Source organism: Coffea arabica, chromosome 3e (genome assembly GCF_036785885.1).
Source record: "Coffea arabica cultivar ET-39 chromosome 3e, Coffea Arabica ET-39 HiFi, whole genome shotgun sequence".
Classification (NCBI taxonomy): domain Eukaryota; kingdom Viridiplantae; phylum Streptophyta; class Magnoliopsida; order Gentianales; family Rubiaceae; genus Coffea; species Coffea arabica.
The window spans coordinates 31,848,036-31,864,937 of record NC_092315.1 but is presented as its reverse complement, the minus strand read 5'-3'; the positions used below and the strand labels follow the sequence as shown (position 1 = coordinate 31,864,937).

At 35.7% G+C, this 16,902-nt stretch overlaps 1 protein-coding gene across 1 annotated transcript; it reads left to right on the top strand.

The window, feature by feature from the left end:
- The first annotated feature begins 14,849 nt into the window (after window positions 1-14,849).
- Window positions 14,850-15,812, top strand: LOC113737509 (uncharacterized). Its single transcript, XM_027264734.1, has one exon. It carries the CDS (start codon window positions 14,850-14,852, stop codon window positions 15,810-15,812), a length of 963 nt encoding a protein of 320 aa, XP_027120535.1.
- Window positions 15,813-16,902: the final 1,090 nt, after the last annotated feature.

Below are 16,902 nucleotides of genomic sequence, written 5' to 3'. Positions count from 1 at the left end.
GGTGTAGCTAAGTCGAGTAGCAATTTCCAGGCCTTCAATGTTCCTATGGACCCCTTGTTGGTCTTAAACATTTCGAACAAGGGCTTGAAGAGACTCTTTGAAGCGCTTGACCCGTGCACGTGTAACTGGGTCCAATGGAACTCTCACTTGATCATTAATTGGACTTGATTCATCTGTGCACACATCAGTCCCCTCTACTTGAGAAGGATTTGTCCTCAAATCTGGATCATCCTCATCAAGGAACGGACTCAAGTCTGCTACATTGAAAATTGCACTAACATGGTATTCCCCGGGCAGCTCCAACTTGTAGGCATTGTCATTGACACGTTGAAGTACTCGAAAAGGTCCATCACCCCTTGGCGACAACTCGCTTTGGCGTTGCTTAGGGAACCTTTCTTTCCTTAGGTGGAGCCAGACCCAATCTCCAGGTTCAAAAATCAGCTTGCGACGATGCTTGTTAGCTTGCTGGATGTATTGCTGAGTACGCTTCTCAATGTTGACACAAACGGCTTCATGTAACCTGCGCACAAATTCAACTTTCTTTTTCCCATCTAAGCTTGTATGCTCAGAGGAAGGTAAGGGTGGCAAGTCAAGAGGGGTTAGCGGATTAAATCCATAAACAACCTCAAATGGTGAGTAGTGTGTTACACTGTGGACAGTTCTATTATAAGCAAATTCAACATGTGGAAAACACTCTTCCCAAGATTTAAGGTTTTTCTTAATTGAAGCCCTCAACAAAGTTCCAAGGGTGCGTTTGACAACTTCAATTTGTCCATCGCTTTGGGGATGACTAGTGGTCGAGAATAAGAGTTTAGTACCAAGTTTAGACCACAAAATCTTCCAAAAGTAACTCAAAAACTTCACATCTCTATCACTAACAATTGTTTGAGGCATACCATATAAACGCACAATTTCTTTGAAAAACAAGTTAGCAATATGAGATGCATCAACAGTTTTATGGCAAGTGATGAAATGAGCCATCTTTGAAAATCTATCAACTATAACATAGATGGAGTCATTACCCCTTTGAGACCTAGACAGTCCCAAAACAAAGTTCATAGACAAGTCTACCCAAGGATATTTTGGAATAGGCAATGGGGTATACAAGCCATATGGGTTTGTTTTAGACTTAGCCTTATGGCAAGTAGCACATCTACCAACCATGTGTTCAACATCCCTTCCATGTGTGGCCAATAAAAGTGCACTTGCAACATTGCTAAAGTCTTAATAATGTCAAAATGTCCCATGAGACCACCACTATGTGCCTCTCTAACTAATAAGTCACGAATTGAGGAATTAGGCACACAACTTATCAACATAGAATAAGAAACCCTCATGCAAGAAATATTTCTCGTGGGGACTCTTAGAACACAATGCAAATATTCCACCAAAATCAGTGTCATGTGCATAAAGCTCTTTCAACATCTCAAAACCAGGTAACTTTGCATCAAGAAAAATGAGTAAAGAATGTCTACGAGATAGTGCATCAGTTACAACATTCGTTTTACCAGTTTTGTACTTAATGACATAAGAGAATGTGTCAATGAAACTTACCCATTCTTGCTCAATTTCGGTTGTCCCTTGAGAAATTTCAATGATTCGTGGTCAGTGTGGATTACGAATTCCCTTGGAAGGAGGTAGTGTTGTCATGTCTCCAAGGCTCTCACAAGTGCGTACAACTCCTTGTCATACGTGGGGTAGTTCAATGCCGCACCTCCCAACTTCTCACTAAAGTATGCACAAGGCCTCTTGTCTTGCATTAGCATTGCTCCAATCCCTTAGACCTCTCCCCAGTGAAATTTGTCATTTTTCTTTGTAACCGCGGTCAATGGGGTAACAATAGTGCTGAAGTCCTTGATAGAACATCGGTAGAAACCAGCCAAACCATGGAAACTCTGCACATCCGCGACTGACTTTGGAGTTGGCCATTGTTTGATGGCCTTGATCTTGGACTCATCTACTTTGATACCATATGAACTAACAACATAGCTTAGAAACACAGTTCGTTAGTACAAAAGGTGCACTTCTTAAGGTTCATATAGAGGCGCGCTTGTCGAAGTGTATCAAGCACCAATCTTAGGTGCTCCATGTGTTCATACATGTTGTGACTATAGATCAAAATATCATCAAAGTAAACAATGACAAATTTTCGTATGAATTGTCTTAAAACATGGTTCATCAACCTCATGAAAGTATTGGGTATATTTGTCAACCCAAAAGGCATGACTAACCACTCATAAAGACCATGTTTTGTTTTAAAAGTTGTTTCCCACTCATCTCTCTCTTTCATCCTAATTTGATGATAGCCACTTCGTAAATCAATTTTAGTGAAAATAACAGCACCATCAAGTTCGTTAAGCATATCATCTAATCTAGGAATGGGATGATGGTATTTAACAGTTATAGCATTAACAGCTTGACAATCAGTGCACATACGCCAAGTACCATCCTTTTTCGGAACAAGTATAACAGGCACAGCACAATGACTCACACTTTCTTTAACCCAACCCTTACAAAGTAGGCCATCAACTTGCCTTTGGAGCTCCTTAGTTTCCTCGGGTCCCATTCGGTAGGCGGGTTTATTGGGTAATAGTGCTCCAAGAATTAGGTCTATTTGGTGCTCGATCCCTCGGATGGATGGTAATCCATTAGGGATCGCATCAGGGAACACGTCCTCAAATTCCTGCAACAGGGCAACTACACTCGAAGGCAATGCCTTATCGAGTTCATCAACATTCAAGAGCACATGTTTGCAAATCACGAGTAATAAAGGCTGATCAGAATTCACATATTTCCTAACTTTCTTAGTCTTGATTATCATGTTTTGCTTCTTAGTGCTTGATTTAATCAGTGCATAATCATGTGTGACACTAGGGGTGTCGACTTGACCCTTAGCCGAATGCTCACTTGTGGAAGTAGAGCAATTTCCAGATTCGGCCGTCTTTTGTTTCCTCTTTTGTCGGTCTAAGTCACATTCTCGTTGTAATTTAAGTTGGTCCTCATATACTTGTGCGAGTGTGAAGGGTGTTAGGACCATGCATTTACTATTGTGCAAGAGAGTGTACTTATTAGATCTACCATCAAAAGTGACATGCTTATCAAATTGTCAGGGTCTTCCTAAAATTACATGGGTAGCATGCATAGGGACAACATCAGAAACAACTTTGTCAATGTAGTTGCCAAAGGAGAAAGGAAGACGTACCTGTTTGTAGACACGTACTTCACTATCATCGCTTAGCCATTGTAGTCGATACGGGTGTGGATGTCTAGTCGTTGGAAGTCCCAAGCTCTCTACCATGAGCAAACTTGCTACATTAGTGCAAATCCGATCATCAATGATGAGACTGCACACTTTGTCACTTATTTTACATCGAGTGTAAAACAAGTTCTCTCGTTGCAATTGCTCATCTTCTTTGATTTGGGCGGTTAGCACTCATTGTGCCACCAAGCAACCAATTTCTCATTGAGTAGAAGAGCACTCTTCCTCGGCCGAGTCATTCTCCAAGCAGTCATCCTTGGATAAGGTCGGTATCTCCTCACAATCATCATCATTAGATACGACTTCTCGATTGTGAGTTATGAGCATGACCCTTTGATTCAGACATTGAGATTGGATATTACTGAATTCTTGGCATTTGAAGTACTTAATATCCCTACTCCTAGGCTTAGGAGTCTCTTGAGCCGACTTTGAAGTTGACCTAGTTGTATCAACAGACTTGTTCGGGATAGAATTGGAATTTCAGTTAGGGAAGTTACCTTGTGTTCGGTTAGAAGTGGTTGGTGTAGCCGATTGTCCAATTTCATGTGATATTCTTCTCGGCTGGTTTCCCTATCATACATTCGGATTTGAGATTTGGTAGGGTTGGCCACCTCTCCTCAGTTTCCTCCCTCTTTCGGCCTTGATGGCTAACTCAAGAAGGTCACTCATATCCAAATAATGTTGAAACTCCAAGGCCTCTTGAAGTTTAGGGTTTAAACCCCGAAGAAATCTTGCCATTGTGGCCTTCCTATCTTCTTGGATATTAGCTTTCATCATGGCCATTTCGATCTTCTTGTAATAGTCCTCCACACTCATGTTGCCTTGAGTGAGGGTTTGCAGTTTTGAATGGAGATTGCGGTTGTAGTAACTTGGAACAAACCTCTTACGTATCATGGCCTTGAGTTCACGCCATGTTCGGATTTGTTGTTCACCGTTTCTCCTCCTTCCAGTCTCTACTTGATCCCACCAAACGAGTGTGTAGTCGGTGAACTCAACAATGGTGACCTTCACGTTTTGTTCCTCGCTATAGTCATAGCAATCGAAGACCATCTCGATTAGGCCTTCCCATTCCAAGTACGCCTCAGGGTCACTTCTACCTTGGAAGGTGGGAATTTTGATTTTAAGATTTGTCCAAACATATCATTCAAGGGGGCAAAATGCCTATTATTATAGTTTAGAGGGTAAATTGTAATTGGGTATATAATTTGTAGGGTTTTTTTGCATTTAACCCTTTCTTGTTTGATAACATCGGTATATGCTTTGAGGTAAAGGACATGGTAAAATGTTAGATAGATGCAATAGGTTAGAATTGGTTTAGGCTAATGGCCAAGTCTTCAAAAGTGATGGGTTGTTTTCTTGGTTGTTCAGAGGCTCAAGATGAGGCAAAGAATTAGGAGAATTGGGTTTAGAGGAAGATTCGGTTGTTGAACCCTAGGACCCCGGTAGATGCTTCTTCTCTTGTTTCTTTTTCTAATAGAGTTTGAAGTTCCTTTAATATATTCAATATCAAAGTCAAAGATTGATAAAGTTGCTTGCCATCAAGCAAAAGTTTACTTTGAGGCAAGGTTTTTGATGACCTTTTGCAAAACTCTTTTTGCAGATTTACAATCAATTCTAAGTTAAAATAAAACTTTTGATTTAGCAAATCTACTTGAAATTTTGAAATACATAAAATGGTTGCTAAAATCTCTTTTTCAATAGTAGAATAATTCTACTAAGAACAACTCTATTGATTTGACACAAAAGCAATATTTTTTCTATATTAATTAAAAAACTAGAAAACATTAAATAACTCACGAGTCGAGGTCAGACATTAATACTTTGCTATAAAGAGTTGAGTTCAACTTGAGCACAATAGTGATTCAGCTTATCTCTACTCGAATGCATCCAAATTAAGTTTCCTAGAAATATAATTATTAGTTTAATTAGCTTTTAAATTTGTTAAATTGATCTTTAATTAGCTTTATTAATTTTATTTTTGTAACTCGTTATGAGCATTAGACATGGAAGTTTAGTTTTTTTTGTTTTTTAGACCCCTATTCATGGACTTAATTTTTCATCTTTTGAGGTAAAATGTGATGTTGAAAGTAATAAAAAAGAATCAATCTAACTTATTTTTCCAGACACCTATTTTGTTTGAATAAAATACAAAAAAAAAAAATCCCCTTCTGTGATTTGGTCTAAGGTCACTGAACCCCGTTTTAAAAATTGTCTAAGAACCTTCCTATAGTTTAGACTGACGCGGAATGGAAATCATCAAAATTGATGGAAAAGCTTAAAATTTCTATACTACCATTAGTTTAAAGGGTTAATATTAGAAACCTCCCTTGAGGTTTCTTCTAATCACACCTAGCACCTCTCATGTTTTCGAAATCACACTTAGCACCCCTGGAATGACAATTTTGGTATCATTTTCAGCCATTCTATTTGAAAATGGTAGTAAAAAATAAATTGTAGGAGAGAGACTTTATTTTTGTTTCACTTTTACCCATAGCCCAAAATGAGTATATTTCCTAGTAGCATCACAAGTATAAATCTTAACTTTTAGTATATGTAAATGATCATCTAATAAATAATAGGATACCATCAGGGTTGTAACACAATTTGATGTTTCATATACCATGGAGTATGATGATATGTATTGTTTGGAGGGATGAAAGGTAGGGAAGGTTGTCAGATCAATCGTCCTTGAACAGTGTAACATATTTTGAACATTTTGTAATTTTTTGTAAGCTTCTTGTACATCTTTACAATAGATTGCGTCTCTGTTATTAAATTTTACAAATAATTCACGTAGAGTTACACATTGTTTAAAAAATGTTACATTGATCCAAACGGAGATAAAAAATGTGACTATGGATTCTCATAATGGTAGCAATAGTTTCAGTATGTGGTTGTAGTTGTGAATAAACTTACTCTTCCATTTTTGTAAAAATGAGGTAGTATAAATAGCTTTTTTGTGCATCCTAGTCGAATGGAGTTTGTAATTTATTAATATTGCAATCCTCACTATTTAGATTATTGCTTGTAGATGGTGTGTTTGGAAAGATATGGATTGCGATACCCTATTGTCAAGTAGAAATGGCTTACTGATGCTATATACTCATGAATTCCCATCATCATCGAACTACTTTTAGATTGTGTTATTATTTATTTAGGAATTGCAATTTTGGCAATGACACTATGTCCATTGCCAAAAGTTAACATCACTGGAAACTCCATGACTATTTAATATTAGGGAGTAGGATACGAATAGTTGTTAGATCAACCATCCCTAAATAGTGTAATATTTTTTGAACATTTTGTAATTTTATGTAAACTTCTTGTACAGCCTTACAACAGAAGTGTGATAAGTTGTAAGTGTACATATGGGTCCAATATATAATAATCGTATTTGTGTTGATAAATTTTACAAATAGTTCAATTAGAGTTACACTTTGTACAAAAAATATTACACAATTCAGAATAGTTATCAGCAGTTTCTTAAAAGAATTTTTTGATTTTTTTTCATCTTTTTTGGTTTGCAGTTTTCTTCTTAGTTTTTGTAGTGGAGTATTGGTCTCCGTATATTGCATTGATTATTTTTAAATTATGACCATTCAACTTTGGTTATGGTATAACATTACTTATCTGGATTTCTTTTGCCTCTCAATGAGTTAAGGTTGTTTGTGCCATGGGGTAGATGTTGGTTGTTTTTGGGTAATTTCTCACCTTTTGATTAGGACCACCTGTCACATCCTACCGCCAGGAGTGCTAGGTGTGATTTTGAAAACTTGGGGAGTACTAGATGTGATTAGAAGAAACCTCAGGGGAGGTTTCTGATATTAACCCTTAGGTTAAAATACCAGAAGTTAAGTGAGGAGGGGGGAATGGCTCAATTTTCGCACGCCGTTGAAGCAAAGAGCTGGATGACGGGCTCATTTGAAATTATAAGAAATGTGTTATCTTCTTCCTCCTAGTTCTTGGATCGGATACCAAGCATGCACGCACCTATGTTCTTTTCCCCTTCCCTTTTCATTTTCTATTCTTTCTTCCTTCACCCCTAGCAATGTCGCTGCCACTTCCATTGTCATCACTAAGAAAAGTATTTATCGTTTATTTTCTTAGTTCGCTAGTGGACGAGAAAAAAAAAAAAAAAGCAGCCATGGTTGCCAGCGTAACCACTCGCGCGCACATGCAAATCTTCTCAAGATTCATCCCATTTTGTCTGAATTTTTCTCAGTTGAACATTTATACAAACAATAGGAGGGTGTTGAAAGCAGCTTTTAAATTACAGCAAAAATAGAAAAATGATGTCCACTATTTTCGGAAATCAAACCAACAAGAACTTCTAAAACTCTTTAAGTTGCAGTAAGAAATTAAAAATTGTTGACGCAATTTTCAAATTTCAAACTGAGAAGAGCTTCTTTTTCTTCCTCTCTCTCTTTTTTAATCTTTCTTTCTTTTTTTTTTCCTTCAGTCGCCATTCTATAGACATGGGTTATTTATTTAGGCTAAACAATTTAGGATTCTTGGTGGGCTGGGTGAAAAATAGCAGGAAAGCTCTTAGAGAAGAGATGTGAGAGCCGATGGCAGTGGCAGTGGCAGTGGCAACAGCAAGGAGAAGGCTTGGTCTCGCTAAAGTGGACAAAGAGAGAGGGAAAGAAACAAAGATAACAACTACGGGAAAATTGCAAAATAGCTAAATTACCCTCCTATAGGGCATTTACAGTTTGTCAATTTTATATAGTTCACTCTACCAATCTTGATGATTCCAATTAAAATTTAATATCAGTCCAAAACGTAAGGATGATCAAATTAGAAGGCTTTTTTTTTTTTTTGTATTTTACACATTTTATTTCTAAGGAGAAAATTAAGAAAAAATAAAATCGAAAAAAACAATGGTGGTAGCTAAGAGGATGACTGAACTGAAGGACCACCATAGTCCTCGCCTGAGATTTGCTGCAATTCTGATGTTTTTTGTCATTTAATTTCTCAGAAAGTTCCTGTACACTTTACAGCTCTTTGGTTAACCAATCGAGCAAAAGCCATCTTCATCTACGTTCATTTGAGACATCAGAATCATCAATTATGGCCAATCTTCGCCATCTGCAGCTTGCTACCACCATAACCACCGCTTCTGTTTCTTCACTGGAATACCACTGTAATTTATTTCCTTTTATTATCAGTATCAATTTCGCTTTAATTTTGTTAAAATTATCTGCAAATGGCATGACTATTTGAATGGAGTTTGAATACATTTAGATTGAATAAATGGATCATGATTGAAATATCTCGGCTGAACTTAACTAATCTGGAATGGAGAAAGCTTCTTATCGTTATCACCTTCCAGATGTTTGATAATATGCTTGGTCAGAAAATGAAAAAAAAACGAGGAAAGGGAATTTAATATAAAATAGATTTGCGTGTTTGTTTTGTCTGCGAGTGTGTGAAATCCAGCCGGTCCTAAGCTGGCCAGTGCCATATGAATGCCTGAAGAGGAAACCAGAGAATGTAACACAGAATGGCGTGCCGTCCAATGAATAAGATGACTATTTCTAAAAAATTGCAATTTTAGTCCCTGAATTTTCCCTTTTTTGTTTTTGATCGCCATCTTTTACATGATTTTCAATTTAATCCCCTAAATTTATTTGGTTGAAAAAGTTTAGACTTCATAGTTCATTTAAGCTTGGATTTGCTCTAGTTTAGCTTTGTTGGTTTAATCAACTCTAATTAGGTCTATTTTTTATTTTTAAGCATTGATGCGGGCATAGAATGGGACATACGATTTTGTTTTAATTTTACTATTTTGGCCTTTTTATTGTTATGGAATGTAATCTTCTGAATTGAGTGCATTATTTCGGACTTTTTCAACAGAAGCTTTGAATTTGTCACTTGTGCTTTTATGCATTTATTTATGTGTTGTGCGTGTTAAGGTTCGTTAGCTAGTTGCTTAAAAACAGAGGTTTGTTAGCTAATGTATGTTTAGTTGTAGCTTAAAGTCTTAAACTAACTCATTGGCCTAAAAACTAGAAGAATGCAAATTAAACTTGCAAATCATTCTTTCTTAGTGTATGTAGGCTCTAATTTTTGTTTTTAAATGGAAAAGTGTGTTTATTCAAAATACTTAGGTAACTAGAAACCAATACTGAGTCTAAGTGGGAACAGTTAATTTTGAACCACCCTTTGGTAGATTATTAGTAAGTTTACATTCCGTTGCGCTTTTAAAATCCCATATTAGGCTCTTTTATGTTTATTTTCCTCTTTGATTTATTTTTACCTTATTAGAACCAAAAACCAATTACAAAAACTACTTTTGGTATTAAATTTTTAGTCAAAAATAGAGCATGACATATTTTTAGCCCTTTAATTTTGAAGAATGTGATTGTGCGTTAAGAGTGCCTAATCCATAGCTTTTTCCTGCGACAGTGGAACCAAGCATTTTGCTGTTGTTTGTTTAACTATGCACGTTTCTGTTGGATAATCTTTAGGTATTCGTATACATGCAGTTTTCTAAGCTTAACTCATTTTTTGCCTCGAAACTAGATGAATGACAAGTTTCCAACTGGTTTGCACCGGGTCTATGGAGGTGCCCAACACTAACACCTTCACCTTCCATGCTTATAGTTGAGCTTGAGAATTTATTTCTCTTGATAGCTGGAGCCATCTATGTGAAGGGTTTTAACTTTTGTTTCAAAGATCTAAAATTGCTTTTCCAGTAATTTTTTAGGTGACATGGTAATCCAATGCCTAGAGGGAACTTCTAATCCTGGATAACCCTTTCCTAGACTATGCACCCATAGTTTCGGCGGCTCAATACCGTTTCTCTTTTACATAGTCCTATATAATTATGATCTGGGAGCAAACTTGAAAAGTTTTAATCCATTTAAACCTATTCTGTTATTAGATCAAAGTATTGACAAAGGGAGGCTGAAGGTAGTGGGGTGGGTTTGCATGCCAATGATGGTTCTGTCGCGGTTAAACAACCAATTATTCTTGCTTAAATAGAAATGAGATTGAGGTCCAAACTAAAGTAAATCTCTTCAATGATTGTGCTAATTGAAAATTGTTTCCCTTTCAGGGGCTTAACTTTAAATTTCAAGCTACTTGGGAGAGCTAGAATGAAATTAGTTTGACCTCTTTCAATTTGACCTCTTTCTCTCCCAATGCGCATCCTAAAGTAGAGAGCTATGGGAAATATAGGAACAAAAGATATGGCGAAGGCTTTTCTCAGTGGTACCTGCAGATTCTCTAATTCTTCACATTTCTAACTGTCCTCTCAGATTTCTTTCCATTTCAGTTACCTAGGAAAAAAAAAAAAAAGAAGAAACTTCTTGCTTTGTTATGCTTTGTGCGGTCTTTAATTTAATGGAAAAAAGTAGTGATTGTTATTCCGCTAATAAACTGCCAAGTTACTGTTGCAATTTTTAATTGTTTAAATAACCTAATATGAAATGTGCCCTATTTCAAACGCAACTCACACACGACAAGTCTACAGGATCTAGACTTGTTAGTTTCGAAGTTCGTCAGCGGAAAACCTCCGATCTCTCATAAGATCGATTTGAAAGTTTGGATAGAACGATGCCAAAACCAATCGCAATTCTTAATTGATAAGTCGGATGAACACCTTAGAACAACTCTAACATACTCAAAGAAAGCTTGCAAGAATTACTCTCAATCTTTATTGTTGGAAATCTCAAGTTAATGTCTTACAAAGCAAAACTAAAGCTATTTATAGTCAAAAACCTAAACTAGTCCAAATCCAAATCAGACATGGATTACATTCATATTACATTTAAACTACTAATCTAGTGGTCCAAATAGTTAACAAAGTTGGCCATTTATTCCTAATAACCAATAATTAAGTAACTAAACAAATTCCTGATAATTGGAACGAAAATTAGAAAAAATCTTGAAATTTATCCTAATCAATTCCACAACTGGATTTCTGGCCGGATTTCAAAATGGTTCCAAGCAGAGACTGAACCAAGCAAAAACTGAAACGAGTCGCTCATGGGAGTGCAATTCGCGATCTGATCTGTAAGCAAATCCATGCCCTCAAATCATGTTCATCATTTGCAACAAAAGGGTTTAAGTCAACAACATTAAATGTAGCAATCATATTATTCTCATCTAGAAGATCAAGTTTGTAGGCATTATCATTGATCCGTTCCATCATTTGGAAAGGTCCACCTCTAGGTGACAATTTGCTACTCTCATCTGGATTGAAAATTTTTCCTTGCATAAATATAGCCAAACCCAATCATTGGGCTCAAAGATCACCTTACTATGTTAGGTTGGTGAGAAGTCCATTTCTCAATGTTGATACAAACCCTCTCATGCAAAGCACGAGCAAAATCTATCCTTTTCTTACCATCTAAGTTAACATGTTCATTCATAGGTAAAGACAACAAATCCAAAGGAGTTAATAGGTTAAACCCATACACAACTTCAAAAGGTGAACATTATCACTATAAAAAATTATTTCTTTCATGACAAATTTTTCATGACAACCAACCTATTTGTTAGGAAAACCATGCTTTTTATGACAACCCGTCAGGCAAATGTCCTTCAAAAGGCACTGCTACTGTAAACATGTTTTTCTATTTATTTCATTGTCTAAAGTTACTTTCCCCACATCAATTTGTCAGGAAAAGTTGTCATTCTCCCTCCTTTTTTTGCCCACCAGTTTTTTTCCCCTTCCAAAAAAGAATTTAGAAGGACATCATACTTATGACATAGAAACCGGGAAACAAAGAAACACTTTTCCCATATCTCTTACTTTTGGAACAACAACAACAAAGAAACACTTTCTCCAAATCTGTCTTGTCTTCATCTCCAACAACAAAGAACAACAACGAACTCCAAACTTGTCTTCATCTCTTTCAACAAGAGAGACAACACGATGGTCTAAGATTATGTAAAAATCAAATAATCCTTCAATTTTGTCTTGAATCAATTCCCTTTCTCCAAATCCCCCTTCAATTTTGTCCTTAATTGGTTCCTTTTTTTATTTTTATAGTGGGTATTTTATTCATCTCTCCCTTTCTCTGTTCGTCAAAACCTAGGACAGGTTTTTTGTTCCTTTTTTTTGGTAGTTCTAATGTTTTTTCTAGTGCAATAGCTGCAAGTCTTTTTGTAAGTTTTGTTACTTTGCTATTTAACAGAAAAGTTATAATTTTTAGCTTACCCTTTTGATGAAAGATCGATATTTCATGAAATAGAATTATTATTTATACAATGCAGCTATAGATTAAGAATTTGTACTTAAATTACAATTAAGTTTCTAAATTCTTCTTGGGTTATATGTCCTGGTACGAATATTGGTTATTGGATTAGAAGTGCGTTAATGTTGTTTGGATTTCATGGCCAAAAAAGCGGAAATTTCGACTTGCTTAGTCAAAATGGGTTACTATAATCTAGTCTTTTTTTATACTTATGTCTACATATTTTGAACTACATTTGAGTGGCTTTTATATGAGGTGGTTATATTTTGTTTTGGGTGAAGATAATAGATAAATTTCAGGTCAGCATCCTTAATGTCAATGGGTTTTGTATATTTAGATATGGTTAATGGAACCAAAAATCTTTTGTTTGATTAGTTACTATTTTCTGCCATTCATTTTTGGATGTTGAAATAACTCATATCCTATGTTCTAACACCTTGGGTAGACTAATTAGCAATTTACAAACTTGCTGATTTTCTTTTCTTTTGTTTCTTTGCATTCATTTCTGGTTTATTTAGCTCTCATAATTGTCATTATGGGTTGCAATTTCAATCAACATTTGAATGGCCTTTATGTCAAACAATAATGTGTATATTTTATCTTGTACCATCTTTTGCTCCTTTTAGGATTTTAGTTATATACATTACCAATCTTTACTCCATAAGTTGATGTGTTTTGCCCTCTCCCTCCCTCTTCTTTTTTGTCTAGAAAGGGATTGGTTCGAATAGAAGATCAATGGGATAGTTACAATTCTAATCAGGCTTTAGGAAGGTAATTTTGTTCATTTTTTATGTTACTAAAAAAAAGTTTTTGATTGTTGTCGGTTGCGTATGATGATTTTCTTAAAATATCTAATTTCACGTTTTTTCACATTTAGTAGAGCAGACCTGCATTCTTACTACCTTGATAGAGAAGAAAGGGAACAACCAGAGAAAAGATTGCATAATTTGAAGTATGTGGTTGTTTGGTAGCTTACCATAAAGAATGAAAAGTGTTTATCATGACTGCTAGTTTCATGCAAATTATGTTATGGTTTACATCCTTATTTGTGTAAATCAAGTTATGGGTTATGATGTTTAATGCTTTCTTATATACTATACAAGAGCATATACAATTAAAAATAGGAGAACAGTACAATCAAGAATGTGTTTTCAGTTTTATTGAGTAGTATACCATTTGGTGTAATCAATGAATAATCTAAATAGCTTGGAATTCATAACTAAGCCATAAAAAGTAGGTAAATTGTGAATAATTCTATTTTTTTTGCCTCATTTATCTTTTTATATCTAAAAATTGTCTTTTCTCCTTTTTGAGTTTGTAAGGATCGAAGACAACCAAGTGGAAGAGATAAACAATGTAAAGAACACAAACTTAACAATAAGAAAATAAAAAGGAAAGAATTACAAACCAATTAACTATCCAACTCCTCCTGAGCTTGTAGATTAATTCAAACTTTTTCAAGTTGATGAATTACAATCACTCTTGCGTACAAAGGAAGGTTCACCTCCTCCTTGCCCCGAACACCACTCGGTCAAGTCAGGAAATTTTACTATCCCTCAGGACAACCCTCACAGAGCCATACTCATGAAGTATTCACTCACAAATGAAAAGCTTACAACGAACCTCACACCACTAAGACTACAAATCTTCATTGAAGAGTATTTTCTCACTAAAATCACTCTAGATCTTTTGTATTTTCAGTGGGTCAAAGTTGTTTGAACTATCTGCCCAACCATTATTCATATAAAATCAAGAAAGTGCCTCATTAATGTTTTCAACGGATAGAAAGTAGCTGAACAGTCAACTAGCCGTTGGTGATGTCGGACGTCCGGTACTCTGATTTTCTGCGTCCGATCGAAGACAGTGAGTTCAAGACAATTTCTTGAGATTCTTAGGACGTCCGGTCCTTCCACAATATACGTCTGAAAGTAAACTTGCAAATCCTTCTTCATTTCTTTCGGACGTTCGATGCTCCAGTGTTTTGCGTCCGAAGTACCGTAACGTTTGTCGGACGTCCGGTACTAAGGTATTGTGTGTCCGATCGAGGTCAGTGATCATAGAAGACTTGGCTTATTATCTTCGGACGTCCGAGTGTGAGTTCTTCATACGTCCGAAGTTACTCGATGGTTGTCGGCCATCCGATATGGTCCTTTTGTGCGTCCGACAGCTATTTCAACAATTTGTCAATCTTAGATCCTGTTTTGGCTTCAAGTTAATGACCTTGTTTTTGTTCCAAATTCTGAAACAATCTCTTCAAAAATTATTAGTAACATCCAATTGTTTTGTAATCATCAAAAGTTATGGATTGAGATATCCAGAGTTGTTCATCTTGACAATGCCTTGAGTTTAGTTAGTTAAGACTTTTCTTATTCTAGGTATCGGAAATGGATAAGAGCTGGATAAATGATCCAAATATTTTGTCAAGTCATTATAAGTCTGGTCTTAAGGATTTTATTGAATTTGCTAAGACCAATGGTATGGGATTGGATGGAAAATTATTTTGTCCATGTAGGAGATATAGGAATTCAAAGAGAATAAGCATTTCTCAAGTTGAATTAGATTTGTCAAAAAAAGGCGTTTGTATGTATTATAAAAATTGGGTCTTCCATGGGGAACCATTTTCTGCACACTCTTATATGTCAAGTGGAAAGAACAATAACCTTGATGAGAATGGTGTTGGAGGTGAGACAGATTTCCTCTTTGAAATTGTATATAATTACTTTGATATGAATGAAAATGGTGAATCTGATGAGTTACCTGATTTATTGGATGAGATAAGAAATGCACATGAACCAGGGACATCGAGTGAATGGGATTCAAAAAATTTTGACAAATTGTTAAATGATGCACAAAGAGAACTTTACACGGGATGCAGAAAGTACTCCCTGCTGTGTTTCATTGATTCCTCGCTCCATATCAAAGTGATGAACCATGTGGCTAACAAGGCATTTGACATGATGCTAGAATTTTTAAAAGATCTGTTACCAGAAGGAGAAATACTTCCATCCAGTTTTTATGGGGCCATGAAAATTCCATCTTGTATAGGTTTGGGATATCAAAAAATTGATGTCTGCAAATTTGATTGTGCATTGTTTTGGAAAGAAAATGAAAAGATGGACAAGTGTCCTGTTTGTAAAGAATCACGATGGAAAGTCAATAATGGCAAGGAAAAGAAAGTTCCACAAAAGGTGATGTGGTGCTTTCCATTAAAAGCTAGGTTGCAAAGACATTTTATGTCTTCTAAAACTGCTGAAGACATGAGATGGCATAAGGAGAAACGGGTTAAAGAGGAAATTCTGCAAGAATTCCTCGTTTGGAAACAGAAGAAGTGTGGAGGGTCTTCCTAGTAATGGTGAGTTTGTAGATCTTTATTCGAAACAAATGTATTTATGTGCAGTTACTTACTATTGCAGAACAACTTGAGTTATGTTATGATTTGTATTTCCTATGTATTATTGGTTACCTGCAGCATAGTAATTATTCTTGTACAAGCTAATGCATTGCTTGTACTCATGATTAGGTGGTCCCTAAGCAATTTGTAGTGATCATCCATGCATCACAACCAAAAAACATCTTTTGCATGCCATTCTATTATTTCTCTGATTTCAGATTTTTCTTGGTTTTGTTGTACAAGTTTGGGATGCACTTGTGGATTGCTTTTGGCTCATACTGAAGAACTCCTCTATTTTGATATCATCCATCTCTAGTATTTTGTTGACCATGGAATTGAAGTCCATCTTTTGGTTTCAGCATATGTTAGGTTTATGGCATTTATCTAGGGAGAAATAGCAATATTTATATTGGTTTCAAATCATAGAATGTGATGATATGTAAATGTTTGACATGGTTAACTTTTGTGATTTGACATATTATGGTTGCCTACAAATGATAATTTATAAAGTTTTGTTGATATTTTGCTTGCATACTTTTATATTTTGATTGGGTGGAGTGTCTAAATAGATGATATGGTCACTTTGTTGTCACTAAAATTGTTGAGCTTAAAAAGGCTTGTAAGGATCGCAGACAACCAAGTGGAAGAGATAAACAATGTAAAGATCACAAATTTAACAATAAGTAAATAAAAATGAAAGAATTGCAAACCAATTAACTACCCAACTCCTCTTGAGCTTGTAGATTAATTCAAACAAGTTTCTTCAAGTTGATGAATTACAATCACTTTTGTGTACAAAAGAAGGTTCATCTCCTCATTGCCTCGAACTCCACTCGGTCAAGTTAGGACGTTTTACTATCCCTCAAGACAACCCTCGCAGAGCTACACTCATGAAGTATTCACTCACAAATGAAAAGCTTACAATGAACATCACACCACTAAGACTACAAATCTTTTTTGAAGAGTATTTTCTCACTAAAATCACTCTAAATCTTTTGTATCTTCAGTGTGCAAAAGTTGTTTGAAGTATCTGACCAACCACTATT

What these genes read in the sequence shown, in the direction of transcription:
- LOC113737509 (XM_027264734.1), top strand. Translation starts at nt 14,850, where the DNA reads ATGGATAAGAGCTGGATAAATGATCCAAATATTTTGTCAAGTCATTAT.